The sequence below is a fragment of the Natrix helvetica genome (genome assembly GCF_964273705.1).
Source record: "Natrix helvetica genome assembly, chromosome: 1".
In the NCBI taxonomy this organism is placed as follows: domain Eukaryota; kingdom Metazoa; phylum Chordata; class Lepidosauria; order Squamata; family Natricidae; genus Natrix; species Natrix helvetica.
Genome location: NC_138548.1, coordinates 341,532,953 through 341,551,786, shown reverse-complemented (window position 1 = coordinate 341,551,786; position 18,834 = coordinate 341,532,953). Strand labels below are relative to the sequence as shown.

General features: G+C 43.6%; 1 protein-coding gene across 7 annotated transcripts in view; it reads left to right on the top strand.

Annotated features, from left to right (window-relative positions):
* Positions 1-18,313, top strand: part of TTLL3 (tubulin tyrosine ligase like 3) — a 58,427-nt gene extending 40,114 nt beyond the window's left edge. For 3 of the 7 annotated variants that reach the window (XM_081947435.1, XM_081947432.1, XM_081947434.1), the window contains exons 14-15: positions 981-1,416; positions 9,269-13,277. In XM_081947435.1, coding sequence (XP_081803561.1) covers positions 981-1,416; positions 9,269-10,156 — 1,324 coding nt within the window. In that variant the 3' untranslated portion in view covers positions 10,157-13,277. Of the gene's footprint in view, positions 1-980; positions 1,417-2,738; positions 3,690-9,268; positions 13,278-14,961; positions 15,120-15,376 lie in introns of those variants that run through there. The other 4 variants (XM_081947436.1, XM_081947433.1, XM_081947437.1 and 1 more) reach the window with 4 other exon arrangements.
* Positions 18,314-18,834: the final 521 nt, after the last annotated feature.

Sequence of the window (18,834 nt, the reverse complement as noted above, 5' to 3'; positions counted from 1 at the left end):
TACTAGCAGCCTCATATAGTCATATGTAAGTAAGAGTCTACATTTAGGCAAGAAAAACGAAATGCACAGTATAGGTGGTACCGTGCTCAATAGTAGTAACTGTGAGAGGGATCTTGGAGTCCTAGTGGACAACCACTTAAATATGAGCCAGCAGTGTGCAGCAGTTGCCAAAAAAGCCAACACAGTTCTAGGCTGCATCAAGAGGGATAGAATCAAGATCACGTGAAGCGTTATATACCACTTTATAATTCCCTGGTAAGGCCACACTTGAAATACTGCATCCAATTTTGGTCACCACGATGTAAAAAAGATGTGGCGACTCTAACAAACCCAAAACTGTTAGCCATCACTGACCTCGTGTTTACTACAAGTAATAGAATAATTACAAGTAAAAAGGCAGGATGGAAACAACAAAAATAAATCAAAAGAATAAAACAAAGCTAGGTAATTAAAATCTAATTACCTTAAGTGGCCTTGGTCTAGTCCTTCCCAATCAATCCAACCCACCTCACAGGGTGGTTTTTGTGGGGTGGGGGAGAAGAGGAGGATGGAGTATTAGATATGTTTCTTGCCGTGAGTTGTTTATAAAAGTAATAAAAGGTGGGGTATATTAAATTAAATGTGCACCGATAGTATTACCTAGTTTGGGTAATGAAATGTCTGCAAGAAAATAACCAAGCTCGAGAGCACCAAGGACCCCTAAATAATATATAATAATTATGAACCTCAAATCACAATTATCAGTATGATAAATATCAACAGGAAAGATTAGTAAAATGAGGCATTTTTATGACTTTTCTAAAAAAACAGGATGGGAGGCCTGATCCCAATTCCAAAGAAAGTATGTTCTATAATTTCAGACCCAGACAGGAAAATGTGTCCTATAAGTTCAGCTTAGTTGACATATCCTGACTTAAAATCCTCTGCATAGAATCTGGTCCCCATTTTTGACCCCCTCTTCTTCTTCTTATTCACCCCAGTTCCATCCACCTGTGCAATAACTCCATCCAGAAACATTATGAGAATTCTCTGAACCGCCACTCAGAGCTTCCCTCAGACAACATGTGGTCCTCAGATCAATTCCAGATGCACCTGAGGAAAATGGGGGCACCCGAGGCCTGGTCCAAGGTGATTGTGCCTGGCATGAAGGCGGCCATCATCCATGCCATACAGACCTCTCAGGACCTCGTGGAGTTCCGCAAAAACAGCTTTGAGCTTTATGGAGCAGACTTTCTCTTTGGAGAAAACTACCAGCCGTGGCTGATTGAGATCAATGCCAGCCCCACCATGGCAGCCTCTACGTCTGTCACCACCCGGCTGTGCGCCAATGTGCAGGAGGATACCTTACGGGTGGTCATTGACCGCAAGTACGATCGCAATTGCAACACAGGAAACTTTGAGCTCATCTATAAACAGGTGAGTGTAAGACCTGCCCCCCCCCCCCCTTTCAAAAAAGCGTAGACTCTTGAAAACCTGGTGGTTCAAAAGGAAGCTTTTATTGAAAAGGAGTGAAAGCAAATCAAGCAGGCTCTGGGACCCTCAGGCTATACAATCCACGATAAAGGGAATTAGGAACCCCTCCCAATGTGGATTCCCACCAATCCGCAGGTGTGAAGATGGTTTTTATACCGGCCTCTCTGAGAACCAGATAAGCCGGGATTCTCAAGGATCATCTTCCGGAGTTTCAAACCACATGGCTCCCCCCCTCCCCACTCCTTGCATCCTCCAAGAGGTGAGGATTTTCTGGACTTCTGAGTCACCAGGCAACAGCTATAAATTGGGCAAAAGGTTATATAAACAGGCAAGGCAAGACATAGAAAGGAGAAAGAACAAAATGCATCAAATCCACACACCTCCTTCGTCCACCGAAGAATTGCAGATACACGATCTGACAGTGAGAGTTCCTATCTGAGTCCAATTCCTTGGAATGCCTGCCTCACTTTTTCCAGGTTGATTCTCATTATATCAGATCTATCTAATGTAGGGTTCAGTGTTTGCAGCTCAGACTACACAGTAGTCCTTGACTTACAAGCCCAATTGAACCTCAACTTTTTGTCATTAAGCAAGACAGTTGTTAGTGAACTTTGCCCTAATTTACAACCTGACCCTGGCTGTTAAGTGAATCGTGGCAGTTGTTAAGTTAGTAAATAGGGTAGTGCATTTGGTTTACCCATTGAGTGTTGGTTGCAAAAGCTGATCACATGACCCTGGGACACTCCAACCGTCATAAATACATGCCAGTTGCCAAGCATCTGAATTTTGAACACGTAACCATGGGGATGCTGCATTGGTCGTAAGTGTGAAAGCTGTCATAATTTTTTTTTCAGTGCCATTGTAACTTCTACAGTTACTAAGCCAATGGTTTAAGTTGAGTACTTCCCACAGTATAGTTCTCTGGGTCTTGGGTGTCATGTCCCACGTCCCACCAACCACTATCAAAATAGTGGGCTGGCGGCTTCCGATTGGTGGAAACTCCTGTTTCATCCTGACCCTGACATCAAGATGCCATGATATTTTTCCCCGTGGCTCTGGGGGTGGCTTTGCTGTTCCCACTGCACGGTTGCTGTTGTTTTGTTTCCCCTCATTGCAAAAGAAATCATAACAATAAAAAAATGAAAACAGGAAGTAGTTGTTCTGACCTAGGCTTCCCAAAAGCACGAAGCCGACTCCTCGTCCTGATAAAACCCCTTTTATTTAGGTTAAAGGGAATTCCTCTCCAGCAAAGTCCCAGACAACAGTCTTTCAAGAGATTTCATAACTACAGAGCTTTATCGGGCTTGGAGAGCTACCAGGCCGATATCTTCCAAACGCCACTCTGTAGCAGACAATACTTGGCAAGAAGTCAGGAACAGATCTTCACCCTAATGGATTGAACTAATTGTCTCCTGCAAACTCCCCTCACCTTTCGCTCCTCTTTATTCCCTATGGAAGGAGCAATTCACTGTCCACCTGTGGCCTTACTCCCAAGTCGACTCTTGTTCCTCAGCTGTTCCCTTCTCCTGGCAGCTCTGCGCATGTGCACACTGGGAACAGGCTCCAACTGTTCTTCTGCCTCACTGATGTCTGACTCTGAAGGTGGCTGATAACTGTCAGACGGCCCTGGCCCCATCTATGCCTCCGACACAGAGCCCTCATCAGAGCCTTCCCCAGACTCCAGGACTGGCCCATGTTCCTCCCCAACCTCCTCCTCACTGTCCGAATCTGCCACCAGCTCCGCAGGCAACAACAATACTAGTGCACCTTTATGGCATGAATCCAAGTTATCTGAGGAACCATCTTGCCCCAGTGGGATTGTCCCATCCCACTCGCTCCAGCAGAAGAGGCATTCTTTAGATCCCATCTGCCAAAGAATTTTGGCTGACGGGATCTAGATGAGCCTTTCCTGCTGTGGCTCCCACTCTTTGGAATATTCCCCCATAGGAAGTGAAATCAGCCCCAAATTCCTGGCCTTCTGGAAGAGCCTGTGGACCTGGGGCCTCCCTAAGGATGATCAATGCTTGGGAGGGATGACAGAGTAAGAGAGAAGTCACTACCCCATGCTGTCTGTCCCCTTGGTTTTTAGTTCTTTAGTTCTTATTTAAGTCTTATTAATTTTAACTTTTTGCATTTATATTTTTACTATGTTGCAAACAGCCCAGAGTTGTGTTATTGGTGAGATGTGCGACATATCAATTTACTAAATAATAAATACATTTTCCCCAAACTCCAGTGGCTTAATCAATTGAGCCTTCTTTCCTTCACTTCATTATTCAACAAAACCCAAGGAATAGTCAGGGAAATTCACACTGGTATAATTGTAGCAGTGGAGTGAAACAGTTGTGTTATTGATGGACGTTTTGTTGATGAGTCTAGGATCCTGCTTACACTGTGTGTGTGTGTGTGTGTGTGTTGTTTTGTTTTTTGAGCTGAAAAAAATGTATTTATGACCCATTCTGATTCTGTGTGAATTAGCATCTAGATAGCATCTAGAAACAAACCCACCAGTAGAAATTGCACCTGTACAGTATTTAGAACCTCATTATTGATTATTTATTTATTCGATTTATCAGTCGCCCCCTCTCCGCAAAGGGACTCGGGGCGACGTACAATCAAATCAAATATACAAGTGTGGCATGGAGGAGGTAACATCAATGTTTAACAATTCAGATGCAAGTGCAAGCCACTAAGTTAAAATAAATAGCCATAAGTTAAGACAGTTAAAACAATTTAAAAACCCAAAATTTACATTTACAGTATTAAAATTGCCAGGGAGGTTAGAGGTTCTAGTTAAGCCAGGCCGGCTAGTTGGAACAGGTGGGTCTTGAGTTTCGTGCGGAAGGAGGATTATGTTTCTTTATTTCAATACTAGCTGATAACCCGGCATTGTCGGGGTATTTATGTATTGGGGGAAAATGTCCGGACCAAACATAATTTCTAATGTTGAATTTTCCCCCTTACCAGAGGGAGGCCCCTTGTGGAGTACTGTGAAACCATTACCATGGCAACTCCACTGCGCTGTACAGTAGAAGCCATTTTATGGCAGTACAGTAGAAGCCATTTGAAGGCACAACAGGCTGTATTGTAACACAACACACACCCTGAGAGGTGGTAGGGGTGTCTTACCCTCCACAATATTTGTTTCTAGAGAGAATGTCATCTGTATACCAAGTTTGGTTGAAATCGCTTAAGGTGTTCCAGAGTCATGCTGGAAAATACACACACACACACACACACACACACACACACACACACACACAGCCATTTTTTATATATAGAAGATAGAGCTATAGAGCTCTCCTGCAGGGCATTAAGCAAGGGAGACTCATATATACACACATGATTTTTCTTAAAAAAAAAAAATCCAAATGTTTGAGATTTATTTATTTATTTATTTATTTATTATTCATATTTATAGACCGCCCCCTCTCCCGAAAGGGACTCGGGGCAGTGTACAGTCACTAAAATACGTTATAAAATACATGCAAAACAGTTAAATAATTAAATAAGTAGGTAGGTGGAGGAGGTTACAGACTGTACATGGAATAATAAATATTAAATATAATATATAGTATAATAAAAACTTTTAAAACCCCAAACCCAATTAAAATGAATAAATCCCCGGGAGGTAAAACTAAGAAAGTGCCAGGCCAGCTGATTGAAATAGGTGAGTCTTTAACTTTTGCCGGAAGGAACGGAGGTCGGTGGTAGTTCGAATGTCAGGGGGGAGGTCATTCCAGAGGGTTGGGCCCATCACAGAGAAGGATCTACTCCTAGGTGTCGCCCGCTGGCATTGACCAGCAGACGGCACCAGGAGGAGCCCCTCTCTGTGTGAGCGGATAGGCCGCAGGGACGTGTGTGGTAGGATGCGATCCTGCAGGTAACTAGGCCCACTGCCATGGAGCGCTTTAAAGATGGTGATCAATACCTTGAAACGCACCCGAAAGGCCACAGGTAGCCAGTGCAGCTCGCGCAGGAGAGGTGTTACGTGGGAGTAACGTGTACCTCCCATAATAACCCGCGCGGCTGCGTTCTGAACTAGCTGCAGTCTCCGGATGCGTCCCAAGGGAAGCCCCATGTAGAGAGCATTGCAGTAGTCCAGGCGAGACGTCACCAGCGCATGAGTGACCGTGCGCAGGGCACTCCGGTCCAGTAGGGGGCGCAATTGGCGCACCAGGCGAACCTGGTGGAACGCCCCCCTCGCCACGGCTGCCACATGGTCCTCCATTGACAGCCGGGCATCAAGGAGGACACCCAAATTGCGCGCCCGCTCCACAGGGGACAATTGTTCGCCCCCTATGGCCAGATCTGCTGGGGTAGTGCTTGTTTTCTGTCCCAAATATTAAATTCTTTCTGCATTTCTCAAGAATTTGATTCCTGAGAACCACTCTTATTTAGAATGAAAATCAGAAACATGTTTATGCCCCATTCATATTTCAGACTATGAAGTGTTGCAGGGGTGGGCTGCTGGGGGTTCGCAGGGGTTCAGGAGAACCTCTAGGTAAGATTCTGGGTAGTTTGGAGAACCTCCAAATCCCATTCCTGGCTGGCCATACCCACCCCAACCTCCCTTCCCAGGAGTCCCCACATGGCCCGTTTTGGATGCAGGTAAGTGCAGGTCATGCACGAAGGCTCAGTGAGGGTGAAAAACGGGCCTCTCACAAGTTCCAGAGGGCCTCTGGAGCCTGGGGAGGCAGTTTTCGCCCTCCTAGAGGCTTGAGGAAAGCCTCTGGAGCCCGGGGAGGGAAAAAATGCCGCCCCCCCCCCCCCGATGCAGGAGGTCAACTAGGCCACGCCCACCATGGCTATGCCATGGGAGTCAAACTATTCTCCAAAGCACCTGAGGGTAGAACAAGAAGCAATGGGTGGAAACTAATCAAGGAGAGAAGCAACTTAGAACTGAGGAGAAATTTCCTGACAGTTAGAACAATTAATCAGTGGAACAGCTTGCCTCCAGAAGTTGTGAATGCCCCAACACTGGAAGTCTTTAAGAAGATGTTGGATAGCCATTTGTCTGAAACGGTATAAGGTTTCCTGCCTAGGCAGGGGGTTGGACTAGAAGACCTCCAAGGTCCCTTCCAACTCTGCTATTCTATTGTATGCCCACTCAGCAACCAGGCAGAGAACCCCTTGCTAAAACATTTTAAGCCCACCCCTGAAGTGTTGTCATAAATGCTTTATAAAGGTTAAACAAGGGTGAAAATTTTGTTGTTTCTGTGAGGGGAGCACTGGGCTCTAAGAATGGGTCTCTTTTTGAGGTTTAATGGTACAATTCACACAACAGAACATGAAACATTTATGTCTTCGTCATTTTCCAAACGAAATGAATAGACTGCTTCCATATTTGGTTCCGTCTGGATGCAAGTTTTATCTGAAACTCTGGTTTTTTTCATTTTTTGATCTTGCGGAATTGCAAAACACAATACTCATTCCTAGTGGGTTTTTTGTTTGTTTGTTGTTTTGGTCAGAGAAATGTATGGGACTGCTATCCATGTAGAGCACGGATTTTGATTAGTATTATGGTATTAGTTTGCTTGTCTCAGGCATCTAGCCATTCTACCCTCACAGGCACAATATTCAGCATGAAATTCCTGTTCTGCATAATCACCTATACATTTTTGTTTGTTTAGACTTGAATTCTGTACTCACTGAAGTGTATTATCACAACACATAATATTTATCTGTCATTCTTCACTAGATATTCAGAAGTACAAAATACCAGTGTAGTTCATATAGAAACCAGAGCTCTATCCTAAACATAAACATAACATTCATGTAAGAGGAGGTTTAAATTCTCCATTTCTTCATGCATGCCAATGAAATGTGACTTGAAGATTGAGGGATTTTCTGAAGTACATTTACAGATACATAGATGGGGAGAAGGATTTGCTATTCCATATCTTTTCTTCATATAAAAATCTTTGAAATGCAAAATATCCAAGTTAATATTGATTGCTTACAATTTAGACCAAGCCCCTTCTACCATGCCTAAATCTGAAATTGAAAAGAATCCGTAGGAAATAATTATAGAATTATCTGCCTGGAAATATCCTGGAGTTTATTGCATAATTGTTAATCTTCCTTTACTCATAGATGGTCCTCAACTTATGACCATTTATTTAATAATGCTCCGTAGTTACAATGGTACTGAAAAAAGTGACTTATGACCCTTGATGACACAACCATCGCACTACTGTCAGAGGTGTTATTCAGCAGGTTCTTACCGGTTCGGGCGGACTGGTAGTAACGGCTGCTGGAGGTTCCGCCCACCTGCCCCGACGTAATGCGCAACCTTCTGCGTATGCGAGCACGCTCACATTTGAGAATTGGTAGTGAAGGTAAGTGAATCCCACCACTGACTACCGTCATCGACACACGATTCCAATTTGGGTGCTTGACAGCTGGCTTGCACTTATGATGGCTGTGGTGTCCCAGGGTGAAGGTAAAGGTTCAGGTTCCCCTCTCACATATGTGCTAGTCGTTCCCAACTCTAGGGGGGGCGGTGCTCATCTCCGTTTCAAAGCCAAAGAGCCAGCACTGTCCGAAGATGTGTCTATGGGCATATTGTTGGCATGACTAAACACCAAAGGTGCACGGAACGCTGTTACCTTCCCACCAAAAGTGGCCCCTATTTTTCTACTTGCATTTTTACGTGCTTTCAAACTGCTAGGTTGGCAGAAGCTGCGACAAATAACGGGAGCTCACTCCGTTACGCGGCGCTAGAGATTCAAACCGCTGAACTGCCAACCTTTCTGATCGACAAGCTCAGTGTCTTAGCCACTGAACCACCAGGGTTACTTGATTACAAAATGGGACCTTCCCTGCTGGTTAAACCCAACGAAGGGAGTTGGATCTGCTTAATGAGTGTGTAATTCACTTTAAAATTGCATGATTTGCTTAACCGTGGTAAAAATGGTCGTAAAATTGGGTCCATCACGTGATGACTGGCATAGTGACTGCATTGCTTAGCAACCAAAACTTGTGCTTACAAATCAAGGACTACCTGTATCTCATTACATTAGTGATAGCAATAGCCCTTAGATTTATATACTGCTTCACGGTGCTTTACAGCCCTCTCTAAGCAGTTTACAGAATCCGCATGTTGCCCTCCAACTATCGGGGTCCTCATTTTACCGACTTCAGGTGGATGGAAAGCTGAGTCAACCTTGAGCCGGTCAGAATTGAACTGCTGGTAGTAGGCAGAGTTAGCATGCAAGACTACATTCTAACCACTGCACTACTACGGCTCTAGCGAAGTGCTGCATCCTACCTCATTTAATTGTGGTGTGGTGATCAGCTATATTTTCTGAGTATCATTTGCAGGAGACTAAATACAAACTAAATCTGACCAACTGGTCAGATCTTTTCTTCTGCTCTTACTTGCCCTTGGAAGAAGTGAATAGATTCCTTTTGACCAATCCAGCGGTGGGATTCCAAATCTTTTCCTACCGGTTCTATGAGAGAGCGCTTCGTGTGTGCGTGCAGCACTCAAAACTGCCCTCAGTGTCGGTGCTGGTGAGCAGAGCTGTGGTTTAGCTCGACTGAGGCATGGCAATCCTCGCAAATCAGCTGAGTTAAAAGACAAGGGAATTTAGGACAAGGAACGGTGGGGGTGGGGGGTGGGGACAGCCAGAGGTGGTATTTGCCGGTTCTGCGAACTATTCAAAAGTTCTGGTATTTGCTGGTTCTGCGAACTACTCAAAAGTTCCGCTATTGGTTCGCCAGAACTGGTCCGAACCGGCTGAATACCACCTATGGACCAATCCCCATCATCCTCTTCTTCTCATGACAGGCTGCCGTGGAGATTCCCCAGTACATTGGCATTAGCCTTTTGGTAGAAGGATGCACGGTGAAGAAGCCTCAACCTCCAACCCAAAGAAGCCCCCCTCCGGCCATTGACACAAAGAACGGCTGCGTTGCCCCACAGCAGCCAAAAGTTCCTAAACCGATTCACCGGCGCAATAACCAAAGTCTTCCTCGGGCACCTACCCCATGCTGGACAGCAGCAAACAAGACCGCCGAGCCAGGAGCTCCTGGGAAGGAGAACAAAGTCAAAGAGAAACCCACCCCTAGCAAGGTTGCTCCTTCAGGCTCGGTGAGGTTTAAGCTGCCCAACAAGCTCAAAGCAGACCCCCGTAACCGAAGGGTCCTGATGGCACACAGTATGGCTACGACGACTGTCGTGACAGGAGGTAAAGCTCAGCTCTGTGCCAAATCAAGCTCTCAAGAATTGACTGCTAACCCCCAGGAGCCTACTGCCAATCGTGCCAAGCTCACCAGTATGGTAGGTAGGAAGCCGGGCCTGAGTCTGCATCTGCAGGAAATCCATACTGCCTCCGGTGAGCTGCCTGTTTCTCATGCTCCCTTTTCTTCCTCCTATCCGCTGAGACCCAATGTGCAAGCCCGTTTGCAATGCTTAGGACACTCCTTCCTCCATAACATACCCTTGCCCTCCACGCCTTCGTCCCCCAGGGGGGTGGATTTAGTTTCCACTGTGGAATTCAGTGCCATTAGAGCGTCTATGATCAAAAGGCGACTGTCAAGGAGAGGCAGAATCTATCCGGGAGCCAGGAACAACCCTCCCCTGAGGTTGATTGCTGTAGGCAAAAATAAAGCTATAGGGCCTAAGGAACACTTCTTTGCGCCTACGCATACAGGAAATCATGTCGTTGGGAGTTGAACTCTCCTCCTTCCCAATAAAGTATTTTTACAGAAAAAACTGGCCGGGATGTGTAATAGCAGGGCGAGTTCTAGGCCAGGGTGAATGAACAGCTGTTAGGATGGCCATCTTTGGCAGCTGTGTGGAGAGAGGAAATAGCACTTAGGCTGGGAGTCAGACAGATGTGAGAAAACCAGGGACTACGTCAAGGATGGGGAACGATGGTTCCTTTATGACTTGTGGACTTCAGCTCCCAGAATTCCTGAGCCAGCAGGAATTCTGGGAGTTGAAGTCCATAAGTCATAAAGAGGCCATCGTTCCCCATCTCTAGACTACATGGTAGCTGGGGGGGGGGGGGAAACAGGGTCCCATAGGTTTTCATAGGTGAGGAACTGAGGGGCGTGCCTGCATAGAAAAGCAGAGTATAAATGTTGACAGAAGTATAATAAAAGTATAAATGTAAGCAGGAATGGTTCTAGTACCTAATGCAAATCAGAAAACGGTTGTGATACATTTGCGTAAATATGTTCAATAGCTGAAAGAAAAGAAAAAAGATAGCCAGCATGTTGAATTCGGACAGATGGGGCCAACCAGGTTATAACCAGCATCCTTGTAATGTAATCATTGTTAGCCTCACAGCACTGTTTAGCCAAAAGAAAGGTGACTTCTGATGAAAATGGGTAAGAACTATGCCAGTAAGAATGGGCATTCTTGAGGTATTTTAAATCTTCAGCATAATGCTAGGACATGTAAACAGGTGCTTTCTGTTGGATTGAATAAGAGTACTATAAAAGGATAGAAATTGGTTTTGGTTAGAGAGATGGAACACAAGAAAAGGTGACAATATTTTTATACTGCAGGTGTGTTAGGTGAGGGGGAAATGGTAGAGATTGGGTGCCCTTATTAGTTTTTTTTTAAATCACTAAGATTGATCTTGCAGTTGACCTATCAAAACATTGCTTTTCAATACAAGTCAATTTGGTTTTTAAAATCATCACATTTCTATATCAGGTTTTAAATTAAACATATTTAAAACTGGCCGGATAAGACAAAGAAATGGATAAGGAAGCCCTTTCTTAAAGGTACAAGATAGCTAAGAAGCATCTTCTACCTTTGTTTAATTTAATATATATATATATTGGCACATTTAACTTTATGCTTTTGAGGACTAGAGCATTTTTTATACTTCCAGAAATTGTCATATTAAGCTTTTAGAATAATTTTAACATGTTAATGGTTGACCAAAGGCTTTATTTTGAGACTCCCTTCAGTCAATTTGCAAAAAGCAATGGAAATCCTCAATTTCCATCAGGATGAAAATTTGGTTTGGCTTCATTGCAGTTAGCATTTTTAGTGCTGTGAATCTGCCAGCAGAAAAAATGTCCAGGTCCACTCTTTTTAAAATCCCCTTTATGATCCAGAATTCCTCATACATTGCAGCACATTGCTTCTAACACTGAAACGGAGATTTTTTTGTCGTTTAAAATCTATTATAAAATTGTTATAAAAATATAAAGGGAAATGTCTCTATAGAATGATCACATGCTTTGACTCTCTGGAGACAACTTGATGTATCATGTTCCACTTTGTATATTCATCCATAAATCAAAAAGCAGGGTGGCATAAATTGGTTGGCATGACGAGAGCCATATTTGGCTTTTAAGTGGTGTATTGGGGGACATGGTCCAAAAGGTAAGCAAGGGCAAAACAAAAAACTGGATTTAATGAATGTGATGCTTTGAATTTCATTCAAAAAGATGCTTTAAAATATGTAGGTACCTAAATATAACAGCTGTCTGCAATTCTTTAGAACAATAATGTTTTATTGCCCACAGAGCAGTGGTAGGATTTAGCCAGTTCTCACCTATTTGGGAGAACCGGTTGTTAACTTTCTAAGCAGTTCGGAGAATCGGTTGTTGGAAGAAATCTCATTTTGTTTTTTCCCACTTTACAGGGCTAATCCTGTAAGGAAGGCAGGAAGGAAACATTCTGGTGTTGTTTCTAGCCTAATCTTTATTGCCCTGCTTACAGAAACTGCCTCTCTGGTTAACCCTTATTACATTGTAACAGCTAAGGCGAAGCGCCCATCGACGTGGATGATGTTGAGTTGGCCATGCCCACCCAGTGACATGACCACTGAGCCACGCCTACCCAGCTGGTCATTAGGGCAGAGAACAGGTTGTTAAATTATTTGAATCCCACCATTTCCTCAAAGGCATCTTTCAGAATTAAATTCAAAGTACTGTACAGACTTATTAAATATAGCTAGTATGATTGTTCCCACACATTTAACAGTGCCACATTGATATCTCATAAAATTTTTAGTTCAACAGGGAAGTTTTAAAGGGCTCTGCTTAAAGATATTGAGAGGTGAAAAGTTGAGGCAAGAACTTCAAAGGAAACCAAACCAACAAGAAATAAGCATGTTGAAGGCCCCCAAAATATTGGCTTAAATATTATTGGGGGAAGAGGAGAAGGAACAGAGCTGAGAGTGTATTCCAGGTGATTCTTATTTACAAGGACTGGCCAACTTTGTAGGCAGAGTGATTGTAAAGTAAATTGTCTTGTGACCATGTCTATTTAGGGTATCAGCTTGCGCTCCGGGTTGTTAAACAAATTACCCCAGGTTGTTAAATGCAATGTCACGTGACTGTGACTGTGACTTGTGACTTCCTGCCAGTTTCCCCAACGACTTTATTTGTCAGAATCTGGCTGTGAAGGTTGCCAATAAACAATCACGTTGACTGTGGAAGTCTGTGAACATCGTATATGCGTGCTGGTTGCCAAGCACCCGAATCACACTCACGTGAATGTGGGAACACATTTGCGACAGTCACAAATTTGAGGAATGGTCATAAGTCTCTTTTTTTTTCCCAGCACTGTCTTAACTTTGAAAGGGTAGTCAGTAAGCGAGGAGTACTTGTATTTTATCGTAGATTTCATTTATTGTCCCAATAACGTGTAAATGAATACTGTAAACTAAATCTCTAGCAGCCATGATGTGGGGAATCCCCAAGCTGAAATGACAGCTTTGGTTGTTGGCAAGGACCCTCCATTCTTTGTAGAAATCTGCTATCTGCTATCTCTATGAATTTCGTGACTGAGATCAGATGCTACCCGGTTTGTATTCTCAAGCGATTAGGCAGCATTGCAGTTGAGGCCTCTCCCCACCTCATTTCACAGTTATATCCCAGGAGTGCTCATCGGAGAAATTGCAATACAGGTTTTGTTCGGCCATATCTCCTTTCCTAGACAACGCAGCAGAAGCATCCCTCAGTCAGCCCATAAAATCCCAAGAGAACCTTCCTCCCCTTCATTTTCTCCAGATTTCTGTCTCCTCCATTTTGAAAAGCGCTGCTCCCTTTTTTCTGTAGTTCACATAATATTTACTATGCTCAAGGTAACCTGCTGTTTGAAGAGCTCCTGCCCTTAAGGGGAACCTGTGGTTTGCGATTAGTGTGCAGTTCTGGCACGCCCTTGTCTTTTGTGGGCCCCTTTGGCTCGTGTGAAGAGGGCACAATGGCTCAGTGGTTAAAGAGCTGGAAAGCTGACAACCTGGGTTTGAGACCTGCCTACCTAGCAGTTCGAAAACATGCAAATGTGAGTAGATAAAGAGGTACCACTTCAGTGATAAGGTAACAGTGTGTTGCCTCAGCATATAATCATGCTGGCCACATGTCCATGGAAGACTTCAGACAATACTGGCTCCCTCGGCTAAGAAACTGAGATGAGCATCATCCCCTAGAGTCAGGCAGGACTGAAAGAGGAAACCTTTACCTTTTGGGCCCAATTATATTTCTCCCAGAATAATCCTTTTACTCCCTAGAACTGCCTCACTGTCAGGTTCAAAAAACCAAGAAAGACATGTAGAATTATTTCCGAGCAATTTCCTTTATTGTTCCTCCCCTATAGACAGAACCTTGCCAAACCATTTGCAGCACAGAATATGTACTCTGAGAATTGTACTCAGAGGACTATCTAAGCATTACTGCCTCTTGGGAATGCAGCCCCTCCCTCCTGGGAATCCAGACTACATTCCACCACAATCCCCTAATCAGTGCTCTCCAACTACCGTATTTTTCAGAGCATAAGGTGCACTTTTCCTCCCCCTAAAAGAGCATGGAAATGTTGGTGCATCTTATACATTGAATATAGCCATTTTTGGCCTCCCAAAGCTCTGCTACCACATCCCATTTTTATAAAAAAAAAAGGGGGGGGCATTTTCTGCAAAAACAGGTGTTTTTGCCTTCCCCAAGCCCCCAGAAGCACTCTGTAGGCTTCAGCAGGACTGGGAAAGGCAAAAATGCCCCCATTTTTGTGAAAAATGGCCTGTTTTTTGCAAAAATGGGGACATTTTTGCCTTTCCCCAGCCCTGCTGAAGCCTGCAGAGTCGTCCTGGGGGCCAGGGAGGGCAAAAACGTTTTTTCTTACTTATCTCTTCAAAATCTTGATGTGTCTTATACACCGGTACGTCATAGTCCAAAAAATACGGTATGTGGAAATATGATGCCCAATATTCTTGAGAATAGCCACTTCTGGACAAAACCAGATGGGGACGCTCTCTAGAAATTTGTCTTTATGGTTTGCTAGTAGGTGTGACTTAATCCATAATTAGTTTGGGAAGGGACGTAGCTTAATACTGTCTACTACCACCCTTCAGTTGACTCAGTCAATTTCTAGGTAATTTCTAAGTCTGCTCTGTAGGTTTGGGGTTGTTGTTGTTTTTTCTTTGACTGAACGGCTGCATTGAAAGGATGTTTCACTGTTTAGAGCCGTCCAGGTACTCACCAGTAAGCCCATGTGCTGTATTATTGGTTCCTCTCCAGGCCTGGCTGTTTCCTGCAGGTTCCCCTGCCTCTTCTGCAGAGATGGAAAGGCTGTGGCAAATTTGCAAAGGCTGCGTTGCTGTTCCAGAGCTGGGCCTTTACTTCCTGCAGCTCCCAAATTCTTCTACCGCAAAGCACTCACCACTTGCCCGGCTCAGGTATATTGTGATTTTTTTAAGTGCTCATAGGAGAGCACATTCCTCTTGCCTAGGAATATTTCCTGATTAATCCTGCATGTCAAATAATGATGGCCTCCCTGTGTTTCCTCCCGCATCCCCGCCTATCAAGAGAATGGCCCAAACCTATTTCCGATTCCAGCCTGTTGCAAAGATGTCACCCCACCCCCACCCCCAATGGACCTGTTTCCTTCTCCCCATCCCGTAACCATTCGTCCTTTCTCCACCCATGTGCCTAGGATCAGCAGCAGCTGCCACCTCTTGTACCAGCTTTTAACAACCAGATGTCTGTCTTGCCTCGTGTGGGGGGGAAAGATTCTGAATCCGCATTGACTAATTCTACCCTGGCAGCTGACTCTGTGTCTTCATTCTGATAAAGCAGGGAGGAGTTGCTCCATGTGAGGGGCCCTTAGGAATTCACCTTGCTTGGCCAAGCCAATTTTTTTTGTGTGTTTTTTGTTTTGAGTGGTTAAAGTTTTTTTCAAGTTGGTACTGGGAATCTCAAAAAAAAATAAGTGTCATTCAGAAAGGGGAATTTGACTCCTGCTGTGACTCTTTCCTGTGATTGGAGGATGTTCTGAAGTTCTTCTCGCTCACTGGAAAACACGTGGGGTTTTTTTTGACGGGGGGGTTGACTCCGTTCCTCTTTGACACAAAAGAAGGGAAATGACTGAAAACCATGGGAAATTATTATGGGGAATAATAAGACTGAATTCATCAAAGGCAAAGAAACATCTGGGACATTGAAGCAAAGAAGAGGAGAAAACAGCATTCCAGATTCAGTCGACAGGCTGTGCTTGCAACAGAGGAGCCAATTCAGAAAATAATCCTTCATTCTTCTAAAAAAAAAAAAGCAGTTTCTAACATTATTTTAATGAATAATTTATGCAGTTTTATAGCCGTGGTGATGGGTTTGGTGCTTCTAACTGCTGTATTGGGAGGAGACAGAGAATGATTTTGAATGTCCTGTTCCAACCGTGTGCATATTTCACAATAATTCTATGGTGCCATCCAACTTACGTGCCAACATAATCACTGCCCATATGTGCCTAGGTATCTGAGTGCGGGTCAGCCAACTCAACCCTCCATCTTGTCAAAATACATCTTTTTAAATGTGTTTTCTCCGTGGCCCTGCTTTCCCTCACCCTCCCTTCTGTACGAGCCTGTGTTTTCCTACTCTACTCAATATTCACCTTCCATCTTACTTCCTTCAAATCCACTCCACACAAACGTAGCTCAGCCATTTGACTCCTCTATAACAATCTGATATTCACTAAGAAAATGGGCATCTGCCGAGGCGGCCAGTGAAGAATGGGGAAACAATTGGAAACCCATGCTGGCTGTGGAATTCTGGGAGTTAAAGCCCACAAATCTTCAAGCCAGCAAGGTTGAGGAACACTGCATTAGAGGGATGACATCGGCAGTATATGTCCTGGAAAAATAATCTACAGGACTTAAAAGGTGAAAAGGATGGCTTTCTATCTCCAGTGGCCCTTGTGCCTGCCTTAACTCTGTTCAAGAGTACAACCTGCTTCAATTTGGTTACTTCTAATTGGCAGGGCTGTGAGAGGTTTCTGTGGCGATGCCGAAAAGATGATAGGGAGTATGTGGAGACATGCCCGCAGCACTTCTCTGTGATTCAGGAAAGTAGCCATGCCCGTTTCCAGAATACTGGGAAAGGACATGGCTGCTTTAATGAGTTGTAGCCAAATGCAGTGGAATGCATTTGTAACATTGTACAATCCTGGTAGGATTTACCATTTGACCACAGCAGCACATTACCTTGAATTCTGTTTTGGGGGATTATAATCTAAGGTGGAAAGTTTGGAAATTGCTTGGATTGCTTCAGCTTGTCACTCGGGTGACAGTGCTAGCAATTTGGAGTGTTATTAAATGTTTAGCTGCAGAGAGACATGAGATGACTCATAGATTTGAGGTATGCTAAAAATGTTTCAATTATCACTTTATTATAAATAAGCATGCTTTTTACTAGATGTCCCATAGTTTCAGTTCAGGATATGCTCCCACCCATGGAAATGCTCCACTAAAGAGAAAAAACTGGCCCAATAAAAATGACTGGATTATAAATACCAACTTTCCATTATTCATACTGACTGGGAATGAGATCAGTTCCCACTTCTGTTCTTCATATTACCGTCCATATTTTGAGGCACAATCTAGATTAATTCTTATCTAGAAAGCTCTAAATCAGTGGTTCCCAAACTTTTTCAGTCCACCGCCCCCTTGGTGCTACAAACTGATCTTCAGTGCCCCCCACCCAGTGGTGGAATTCAATTTTTTACTACTGGTTCTGTGGGCGTGGCTTAGTGGGCATGGCTGGGGGGTCATGTGACTGGGCGGTTTGCACAACGGAAGAAAGATAGTAGCAGTAAAATTCAAAACTGTAACAATTGCACATTTATTCAAAATCCAATTTTAAAACCTTTTTAGTTAATGTTAATTCAACAAAATTGCTGAACGTGATCCAGTAATACCAGTGTGTGTGTGTGTGTGTGTGTGTGTGTGTGTGTGTGTTTGAGTGAGCGAGGGATCCGGTAAGGGAACTGCGCCTATTTAGAAAAGGTAAATTATTGCAAACATGATCAGTCGAAGATAAATATGGGGACAGATTGGGCAGTAGAGAGAAAGTGATAAAAGAATGGGACAGAGGAAGAGAGAAAGAAAAAAGAGGAAAGAGAGACAGAAAGAAACAGAGAAGAGAGAAAGTGACAGAAGAGTGGGAAAGAAGGAGAGAGAAAGGGGGACAAAGAGAAAGAGGGTGAGAGAGACAGAAAGAGACAAAGAGGAGAGAGAAGGGAGAAGGAGAGAGAAAGTGACAGAAGAATGGAAAAGAAGGAGAGAGAAAGAGAAGAGAGACAAAGAGAAAGAGGATGAGAGAGACAGAAAGAGACAAGAGGAGAGAGAAGGGAGGAGAGAAAGTGAAGGAAGAATGGAAAAGGAGAAAGAGAAGAGAGACAAAGAGGATGAGACAGAGAGAGAAGAGAGGAAGAGGAAAGAGTAAGAGAGAACATCTCATTTCAACCCTGAGGTGCAAATATTCTCTTTGATTGGTAATTTTATTTGTCTATTTACGATCCAATACTCTCATTTCTCCTTCAGTTCATCAAGAATTCCCTTCTTTTTATTGAATTTATCGCAATACCTTGAGAACAACTTTTCAGCATAGCTTTATAGCTATTTAAAAATATAGTAATTTAGGTCAGGTTTCAGAACATTAGTCTATTTATAAGTCACTAAGTGCAAAGAAACAGAATTCAGAAAGTTGGCTTCCCTTTTTGTAATTGTCTATTGTCTGCTTAATTTTCTACCTACATTTTTGATAACTGATATTCACTGTTGACCCAATAAGCCCATCGTAGAAAGAAACCCTCCCTATGAACTTTGTTGGGTTTCCATGGAATGAAGTTTGATCTTTTTCTCAACCATACAGTAACATATTCTTTCTAAGGAGGGTATAATCAAGATAGTCTATAATTGCCTATCAATCTAACAGTATGGCGATTGACAATCTCTTTATATTTCAACTCTAACTCTTTCAGTCTTAAAGGCTTGGTGAGGAGAAATCCAAAAATTCTCTCAAAGAGGTTAAAAAAATGCTGGCACAATTGCATCCATGGAGACATGTATATATACATAACACAGAGAGAAACAAACTTAACAAAGTGCTAAGTCTGCC